At 54.6% G+C, this 9786-nt stretch overlaps 1 protein-coding gene across 1 annotated transcript in view; it reads right to left on the reverse strand.

The window, feature by feature from the left end:
• Positions 1-1605: 1605 nt before the first annotated feature.
• The window catches only part of ZPR1 (ZPR1 zinc finger), a 12233-nt gene continuing 4052 nt past the window's right edge, over positions 1606-9786 (reverse strand). The window contains exons 3-14 of the mRNA XM_029956269.1: positions 8521-8611; positions 8085-8155; positions 7359-7445; positions 7100-7222; positions 6693-6740; positions 6473-6539; positions 6041-6111; positions 5227-5316; positions 4657-4767; positions 3954-4040; positions 2880-2945; positions 1606-2194 (exon numbers count right to left, since the gene is read on the reverse strand). Coding sequence (XP_029812129.1) covers positions 2060-2194; positions 2880-2945; positions 3954-4040; positions 4657-4767; positions 5227-5316; positions 6041-6111; positions 6473-6539; positions 6693-6740; positions 7100-7222; positions 7359-7445; positions 8085-8155; positions 8521-8611 — 1047 coding nt within the window. The 3' untranslated portion in view covers positions 1606-2059. The remainder of the gene's footprint in view (positions 2195-2879; positions 2946-3953; positions 4041-4656; positions 4768-5226; positions 5317-6040; positions 6112-6472; positions 6540-6692; positions 6741-7099; positions 7223-7358; positions 7446-8084; positions 8156-8520; positions 8612-9786) is intronic.

Here is a 9786-nt window from a genome sequence, read left to right on the forward strand (position 1 = left end):
GGGGACAAAATTCCTGTGCGCGAAACGCCCGGCGCGGCCCCGAGGGGGCGGGGCCAGGACCGGAAGTGGTGAGAGCGGCGGGAGCGCGCGCGCGTCCCGGGCCCTCTCCGCGCCCCGCCGCTGGCCCATCTGTCTGCTCCTTCGGCCACCAGGACCCGGCCGGGACGACATCTCTGCCCCGGGCAGCTTCAGAGGCACCACCGTCAAGGACGGGCCCTGGAGGGGCAGCGTATGGGGGTTGGGGCTCCGTAACTTCCTAGCTGTAGGACCCTGAGCACGTCATTTAACAAAACGGGGAGAGTGGCACCTAACTGCATGGTTGGGAGACATGAGATACTATTACCGCCTGAAGTGCTTGGAAAAGTGTCCAGCGCACAGTACGGATTCTTAATTTGTATTAGTACAGATTTAGGTTGGGCGGGGGGGGGGGGGCTTAGACACAGGCTGCTCTAATAGGCTTCTACCATTCAAGAGAGAAAGTTAGAAATCCCAAACCCAGTATAACTACTTACTATGAAAAAACATGGTGGTTTCCAACCTGTGAACCTCCCCATGTTTAGCATCATAGGAGGCCCCTAGCTAACTCTTGCCTAGATCTTCCCAATGAAAAGGGCGTTCCTCCTTTCAGCATAGCAAACCAGGGAAGCTAGAGGCTGAATTCTAATTCTCACGTTTGTTCCACAAATGAGAAAACAAGCGTGGAGAGGTGGAGGAGCCGCCCTAACCTCGCACAGCCAAGACGCCGCCCTGGGCAGCAGAGGCTAGCAAAGTGAGGTGCAGGAGGTAAACCCAAAGCTCGTGAGATAAAATAGTAGATTGTGTATTTTCCTTATCGCAGGTTGAATTTTTGTCAATTTGTGACAGCATATTAGTCAAGAAGGCTTGTAATACATTATAAATACTCAAGAATTTAGGCCACATGTTCAAAAAATACTTACACGAGTTAAAACAGGTGCATGCATCAACTTTGAGCAGAGAGGTCCAGCTCAGGACTGGGTCCCTCAGCGCTTGTGGCAGGGAGGCCCTGGACTGATTCAGGGCTTCACTAGCTGGAGGTCCCCAGGGATCCCCCCAGGCACAGCCCTGTACTGGCTTCTAGTCCACTTTGCTCGATCCCAAACTGAACGCCAAGGCCTGCCCTGCGGTCAGCAGGCGTCTGAATGATTCCTCCTCCTGCTCCAGCAAACATTACCAGGACGGCCCTCTCCACCCCATCAGCCCATCTCCAGTTCCACCCCTCCCCCTCCTACTCACTTTGGCCTGACAAGTCCCAAGCTCGGATGCCAACCCTGCAGCTGAGCAGGATCAAATTAATGCCCAAGGGCACTGAGCTTTGCTCTAGTTTATTAGCTCCATCTGATAAAACAAATGCAGGAATTACGGACTTGACCTTAGAAGTCCACTTTAAGCCCCATGACTGCAGGGCATTATTTTGTTCAGTTCTGTGGGATGCCTGGCGCAAAGTGAGCCCTCAAACGTCTATTGAAGGAATGAACGAAATGCCAGCTCCAACCCCCAAACTGGCTGCATTGGGGAAATTTTTCTCCAGGAAATTGAATTCTACCAGCACCGTATCAAACAAGGAGCGTGAACTCGGAGGCCAGGCCCGTTGGAAAGCCATCACTTTAATGAGAACTTCTGTGCTGACTCTCTCCCGTCAGAACACTCTTTTCCTGTTGAAAGCCAGTATTTTCTATTCCCTGACCAACTCCCAAACTCCAGACAGCGCGGTCTTCCGTCTTCAGAGTTCCAACCCCGGGGAGAGCATTTTGTGGAGGGAGGGTAAAGCCTTGATAGGAAAAGAGCGATGACGAAATGCCCCACGGTTCATTTCTGGGTTTCTTCCAGGCCATTTCAAAACCTCCTAAACACAGTCCAAAAGCTGGCTTGCAGTTCTGTCACAAACTGCTCCCAGACTGTGCCCACATCTCTGACTCAGACCAGGTGTCCTGCCCCCCAGCACAGGCAAGGCCTAGGGGGGAGGACACCCCTTCCCAACACTAATAAATAACCCCTCGGTCCGAGCAGCACTGGAGGCTGGCGCGGGAACCATCCAGGACTACCGCTGTGGGGCCACGTCTGTCTCATAGCCCTCTGTCTTCATGTCATTGAGCCCTAGCTCCTCGTTCTGGTCAAATGTGCGCTTATAATGCTCCACCTTCATCTCGGGATCATCCTCAGGTGCATACACATTCTGCAAGGCCAAGGACAGACCATCAGTGCCTGTACCACCAGCTATCCGCCCCCTCCCCCCACCAAGTGCCTTCCGACTCCCACTTTCCCAAAAACTTAAGGAGTTTTTTATTCTAAAGGCCCCCAATTCCCCATGGCTAGGCTCAACTAGCAAGCAGCAATAGAACCCAGCAGAGTCCCAAGAATGGGACTCTCCAGCCCTAGGCAGAATTATGGAACAGCCTAAAAAACTTCCTCTCCGCACGTTCTTATAAAGAGTACGGCAACAGTCTTACCCATAGAGAGACCGTGAACAGTCCTGCCTGACCAACAGTAACTGCTCAGTAAATGCTAAAGTGATGGTGAATCACCAGAACGTCTCTCCGGTCAGTTTAACGCCTCTCAGAGTTCCTATTTCAGCCTCTGGACAAGGAACCACTTCTCACTCCACAATTAGATTTGCAAAATGACTAGTCCAGTGCTAGGGACAAGAGCTAAACTAGAGAAAGAAGGAAGCCTAGAGGGATCTTTTATTTCCCCTTGACATACACTGTGAGTCTCTCCTGCCTGCCCTCCTTCCTTAGGTCTCACATTCTGAGCGGTTCCTTGATAGAGAGCAGTTCATTCAGAATCAGGTCTCCAACTTCTGGAGAAACAACACGTATTCAAACAGACCTCCGTTAACCATCAGGGAAGGCGGGCCGTACCTGCAAGTAGCTGTTTCCAGCTGGGTCGTCCATAACCAAGTGGGCGGTCAGTTTACCCTCAAGGATCTAAATGAGGGAGAATACAGCAAATTTTACATCGCTCCTAGTAGGAAGGGGCTGGCCTACCAGACAAGAACCAACCGGCTTTACGTGGCGGACTTCCCCAAAATTTTAGGAACTGCCAAAATGAGGTACCCCTCGAAGTGGAGTGGAGAAAACCCAAAATTCAGGCTGTGTGAAAGCTACTTGAGAAGCCATGTGACATCCCGACCTTCTCTCCCAGGCGGACAACTGCGCTGGCCCCACCCCAGCAGAAAGCTGCAGGACTCACGTGACACCCTAGGGGCACCAGTCTAGTTGAGGGGTGGAGGGACAGGAGGCAAGGCCAGGAGGTTAAGAACGCGCTGTTATTAGAACCAGAGACACATACCCAGCCCTCTTCCCACACTCAGCTCTCAGATCACTGCCAGCCACTTCCTCCCCGGGCCAGGAAATGGAACACCCGCTGAGGGGGTGAGCAGCCCCAGAGGGAGAACCTGACGATGCCGGCACTGGGGTTTTAGCTCAACAAAGGGTTAACTCCCCCTACAAGGAGCCCAATGTGAATGAGATTCACCTCCACACCGCTGTTTCAGCCCCTCTACTTATAGTTGACAAGGACTATCAGATCCCTGAGCAAAGCCCCAACCTTGAAAGACAGAGTTTAAGGGGAAAAAAAATTTTTCAGGAAATGGAAACTATGTAAGGAAAATAAAAAGGACAAACCAACACGAACATTCTCAAGAGAAAAAAAATATATCATGAAAACAACAGGATGCTACTTATAAAAAGAAGGGAGACTATTCAAAGACCAAAAAACCTCTTGCAAAAGGAGTGTGAACGAAAACCCCAAGCGCAGCTGTTCGAGCGCCGACGGAACACGGGAGAAAACCGAGGAAGAGGACGTGCCGGTCGGAACGAGGAAAACCCCCAGCCGGCTGGTTAGACGCGGAGGAGGAGGCAGGGCAGGGTGTGTGGCCGCCTGCCCACCGGCTCCCCAGGCCCACAAGGACCGAAGGGCCAGAATCATCTCACCTCGTCTAACTTCTGGCTAAACTCCCGCAGTTTCTCCCTCTGGCCAGGACTGGAACTGTCACCCAGCGTAAAGGGGTTCTTGGTCACCTGCAATCAAGGACATCCAAACTGCTAGAATGCCAGGTGTGACCGCTAAGCTGGTGCGGAGTGGCAGGACAGGGCCCGGCCCGGGAAGCCTGGGCCTGCACCCCACCACTCCGGCCTGGGCGGCCACTGCTCAGCGCCGATCAGTCTGCCGAGAGGACACCTGGCAATGTGAAACAGGGACTATAAAAACGTCCCTCCGGCACGGACGCCAGTGCTAGGTTAAAGAAATACAGAGTATAATTTACAAAGACAAAACGCCTGACAAGTGGGACTCGGGTAAGTGAAATGATTCAAGAGATGAAACGGGCTAAGTCAACACACGTGCCTATACGGGTTGGGGTGGCCCAGGTGCCGGAAGGACCCTCCTCCCCGCTCGTTACATTGAAATGAGTGACTTACCCCAAACCATAAAATATCTACATTGTCCCAGAGGTAAGCCTGGGAGTTTCCCTTCACCATATCTTCACAATCCAAACTAATAGTTCAGTCTCTCAGAATCAGCTTCACGGCAAAGAAACCCCCAGCTAAGAGCTCCCAAAGCCAGGACGTGGGAGGCCCTCGAGCCCTCCCCACGGCCACACTGCCGAAGCGGCCGCGCTGTGCTCAGGTGACTCACCAGGTCCCGGATGTCCTTCAGTAGCCCCTCCAGTGTGGTGAACTTGCCCCCGAGGACGGCCATCCCCAGTTCAAATTCCAGCTCTGGGATTTCCACACTACACGTCTCAGACTGGGAGAGAGGTCAAAGTAGGCGTTAGAACTGGAGCCACTTAGAAAAGGCTAACCGGAGTCCTCTTCCAAATTAACACCGCCAGTGACAGTGTGTTCGCCTCACATGGCTGTCTCTATCTATGGGAAACTGTCGGAAGAGCTGCCTCAGTTCCCTCCGACGCCCCACTTACAGCCGGGCTCATGCCTCTCCGTGTGAGCCACAGAGATGGAGCCAAGCAAATAAAGTGACATTCTGAGTCACGGCTCCAAGCTGCCAGGTGTCCTGTTATTAGAGACCAGAGACAAGGGCCCTTATAGACACTGCCAAGTCATCAGAATGAGTTTACGGGTCACCATCTGAATCTGTACTTCCTAGTATGGTTTAAGTCTGCTCAGGGACCCTGACACCCGGGAAGTGAGAAGGTGCCACACGACCCCAGTTTCCCGCAGACAGACATCTTCCCAGGCAGGGTGTTACCTTGAGCACGTCTCGGGTCAAATCCGAGGGATGTGTGATGTGGAAGGTGATCCTGGTGCCCAGGGGTTCCACCGCGCCTCCAGATTTCACCTGCACAGACGGCAGCGCTCAGGAACAGCAGCAGAGGAGAGGGGACTCTCCCCTGGGACCCAGGGGACCGCAGGGGGAGGGTTTAGATTTCCAGTCAGGCCCACTCGCAGGTACCAAGGACAGAGCCTCCTACACTAGCAGGGGCGGCAGGCACCCAAACCGAAGTCGCCAAGAGCCAGCCAGGAACCTGCCAAAACTTACCCCAAAATGCCAACAAACTCTGAGTTTACCTTTTAAAACAAACTGATTCTTAAGGTCAAAAGGGACTTTCAACTGCATCTAACATGTGGATGCACCTTATATTCTGGGTTCAGAATTTAGCTTAAAAAAAAAAAAAAAGATTTTAAACAGCTTCTGCTTGAATACACTCAGGGCAAGGTAATGTACAACCCTCCAAGGCAGCCAGTTCTATTTTCAGAGGAACCTAGAAGGCTTTTTATTATTGAGTCAAAATCTGCTACCCTGCACTTCCAACCCTTTAAGAGGTGGGTCAAAAAAACGGTCTCTCAAAAAAGAGAGAAAAAAAGAGAGAACGCACACCTCTCTCTTCCATATAACCAATCGTTAATGTCTTCAGTGAGTTACAGTATCTCTAACTTTTCTTCACCAATTCCCAGCTCCTTCAGGGCTCCTCACCCTGCCCGAAATCGGAGAGAAAGACCCAGCTTCCTCCCACCTCATCCCACAGCAGATTTAGGATGGGTCAAAGGTAAACAGGGGTTACCTCGTTGGTCCGATGGCCACAGCTGTCACAGTTGGTGGCCATGATGATCACCTCCTTAAAGTGGGGGATTTCTGGAAGATGGGAGTTAAGGAAATCCGCTGCCAGGGTGCAACAGGACCTTCTGGGGAAGAACAAACCCTAACACAGCTGCTGGTCCTAGGATGACAGGAAGCAGACCAGAAGCAGCCACCTAACTCAATTCTAGGGAAGACGGCGAGGTCGCAACCGACGGCAGTCCTCAGGACTCAGGCCAAACGCAGGACCCTAGACACCAGGGCCTCATTCTCTCTTTGAACCCGGAAGCCGTAGTGCACACCCTCCTCATCACCTGGAATCAAGCACGTACTCTCCCTGAGGCAGTACACCCCCCCCCCACCTGCACACAGTCTTCACGCCCGAGGCAGATGAGCCCAACTGCCCGACCAAAGATACGAACTAGCTTCATGTTGGTCTGAGCCGGAGCATTGCATTCGGGACAGTTAGTGTGGAACTGCAGCACCTAGAACACAGCACGGGGTGCAGGGTGAGCCCAGCTCCGGCCGAGAACACGCAGGAGCTGAGCCACAGTGGTCGCCCGCGTGGGTGGCGAGGCTGAGCGGCGGGGTCCGCCCACAGCTCTGCTCCTTCCTCCGCAGCAGCCCACGGCACTCACTTCGTTCCTGAGATCTTCCTCCTCTGGCTTCTCCTCCGGTGCCTCAGCCTAGCACAGCAGAAACACAAACCACACGCTGGCACATGCGCCTCAGCGTCCAGAACACCCTGCCTCCCAGTGACAGAAAATTCTCTGGCCTGTGTACGTTGGCTGCCACCTGATGCGTTTAACAGAGAAACCAGGAAGCAAAGCCCCAGACCAGGGAAGAACAGAGCTTCGGATAGGATCATGGTCTCTGCCAACCTTTACTCTAGTTCATCCTGAGTCTTGACGTGAGCTACAGGGGATGCACAGCCGTGCGGACAGAGGCTATGCAGGGCGCCAACCACTCGGCAAGACGCCACTGACCCCAGCAATCCAGGGAGCCAGGCGGTGGCAGCGCGCCCCTCCGGCCTCTCCGCCCTTACCTGGAGCCCCAGCAGCTCCTGCTGCTGCACGGTCCGCTCATAGTGCGTGACCGCCAGCGCGTCGTCCTTCTGGGGGGCACGCGGGTTTTCCACAAAGCTGTTCCCGGAGGGATCATCGATGATCTGACAGGCGGGTGCAGAGGGGGTCGTTACGACAAGCAATCCCGTCGGACCTCTCCGGCCCCGTGGAAGACTGCAGACAGCCCTGAGGGTCTCTCCTCCCCGGAATCTAGGGCACCGGCAGCTCCTCAGGACTCACCAGAGTGAAAGGAGAGGCCACTCGCCTTAGCTCTTTCAGTCTGATGATGAACTCGTCGATTCTTTCCGCTACGGCTTCTTCGTTCGCCTGGCGTGAGCAGATGGTAAAAGGCATTAGCCCCGCTGTTAGACCCCACTCCCTGTGAGCCCCACATCACCTGCGTCAGGAAGTCACCGCCTGTCTTAGGAGAAGTGGGAACGGAGAGACTCAGACTTCACAGGAAGACACAGCATCTAAGTTTGGTTGTGCCAGACCAGCTCCAACTCCTCCCTCGCTCACCCATGCGGCCCTGGCCCCCATGCCAGGTTAGAAATACAACAGTATATCAACCAGAGCCCTCTCACGGGACTCCTCAGCCAGTTAGGAAGACCAACGATCAAATATGCAATTATATTACTCGTGTCATAATACGTCTGAAGTACAGCGGAATGCTCAAGAAGTAGAGAGAAATCCAAGGGGATCAGGAAAGGCTCCTCAGAGGCAGCACCATCCTGCCTGTCTGAGATGAGGTCTGAATCTACACAGGGGCAAGGGGAGTGGAAAGGGTGGTGACACAACCCAGGCCACACCCTGGCAGCTACAGCGCCCCAATCTGCTCCCCGCAGAGCTCTCCAGCATTCCATCAGAGACACTTCAGCTACATGGGAAGCTGCACACTCTGTCCTGACATCTCTCTAGATGTGTCATGATTCCTTGCGTTGCCGCCATCAGAAAGCCCCAGCTTACCCTTCGTGTGGGCTGATCCTGCTCCAGGCCAGAGATGGCACGGCTGATCAATCCTTCGACAGTGGTCAGGGCTGGTGAGCAAGAACAAAAGACACGGGAGTCTTGACTATGCTCGCAAGTGCCTGCAGGACTCTAGCAATTCACCTGAACTCTCCGGGCTGCGATTTCAATGTGACATGAGGAGGCCTGGGACGAAGTTCCCTTCACGTGTAACAACCGTGAGCTCTATAAGGTGCACCTTACAGTCTCACTATCACACTCTACCGTCTCAAGCTGTTTTAGCTGAGCTTTCAGTCCATGTTAAACCAATGAAGACTGCAGTGACCAGACCACATGGCCAAACCCACACACTGGCCAGCCCGGCGCCCGGCTGTCTGCACGAAAGCAAGACTGCAGCCAGGTCTGAACAGCCCAGCCGCCCTGACCCCATACCTACCTCCCTTCTGACTGAAGGCAGGAATTTCAAAATCCAGCTCCGGGATCCTGGTGGTGGCAGAGTCCGTTTTCACCACTTCTCTGTTCATGTCCTGGGCAGAAAGAAAAGCTTTCAGTCCAGACCGGTCAGCAGTGCCGCTCCCCAGGGAATCCCAGACCCCGGCCCAGCGGCTCCTTGCTCTCTCCAGGGCAGGGGTCCAGACTACTCCCACCAAACAGGGCAAGCGAGAGCCCGGAAGACTTGAGTACTCATAACAACCGCGACTCGTTTCATTCCCTTTGACAAAATAAAACAAGGCACGTCCACAGGCCTTATCTGACCCCAACATCTGACAACACCAACACTGACAGGTTTGGCGGGCTGGGGGAGAGGGGCACCCCCTGCCACTGCCTGCTGCTGCCGGGAGCACGTCATCTGCACCGGCCACCTCTGCTGGCTCTCTGGAAACACGTCATCTGGTCCGGCCGCATCTCTCCGCCTTACAAGGGTTCCAGGGGGTTCTCCGCCCCCAGAAACACATCAGAGCTGCTGTCCCATAAGAAGCCTAGTCCTCTGTTCTCTTGGGGACGTCCCTGGCCCGTCCTGTGCAGACCGGGGAACCTCACCCAAGAGCGCTCCCAATAAAGGCCTTTTACATTTATCTGTGCCTCTGTAATAAAGGGTGCTCGGATCTCTTTTCCCGGTCTCTTGGTATTGTAACTGCTTTACTCCGCCATTTTAACCTTACATCTGGTGCCAAAACCCGGGAAGCAGATAGTAGCTCCCTTCTAGTGGGGCTCTCTCATTCCCGATCCAGGGATTTCGCCTGCCCCTGCCAGGCTGGGGCCCTGCTGTCAAGCTTCTGGGCCAGGACCCGAACTCTGCTCCATCAACTAACCGGGTAAGTTCCCTGATTATCCAAGCCTCCCTCGGGGATCCTGTCTGAAATCGCCGCCGCGTCAGGAAAACCCCCCCCCCCCCCCCCCCCCCCCCCCCCCCCCCCCCCCCCCCCCCCCCCCCCCCCCCCCCCCCCCCCCCCCCCCCCCCCCCCGCCGTAGCCCCTACTCCGGCGGTACAGTCCCAGTGGCTATATCCGCTCTGGCCTCCTGGGTTGGGGAGACGTCCCCAACCTTAGGACAAGCCAACCCTCCGTTCTGAGTCTCGGGCCTAAACACTGGGGTGCCTACTTTAGTCCCGAGACTTTAGGCGGGTATTATGGGAACTTCCCAATCTAAGCCTGATCCCCGGACTCCCCTGGGGTGCCTATTCATGAACTTCAACTCCCTG

The sequence above is a fragment of the Suricata suricatta genome, chromosome 11, assembly GCF_006229205.1.
Source record: "Suricata suricatta isolate VVHF042 chromosome 11, meerkat_22Aug2017_6uvM2_HiC, whole genome shotgun sequence".
Classification (NCBI taxonomy): domain Eukaryota; kingdom Metazoa; phylum Chordata; class Mammalia; order Carnivora; family Herpestidae; genus Suricata; species Suricata suricatta.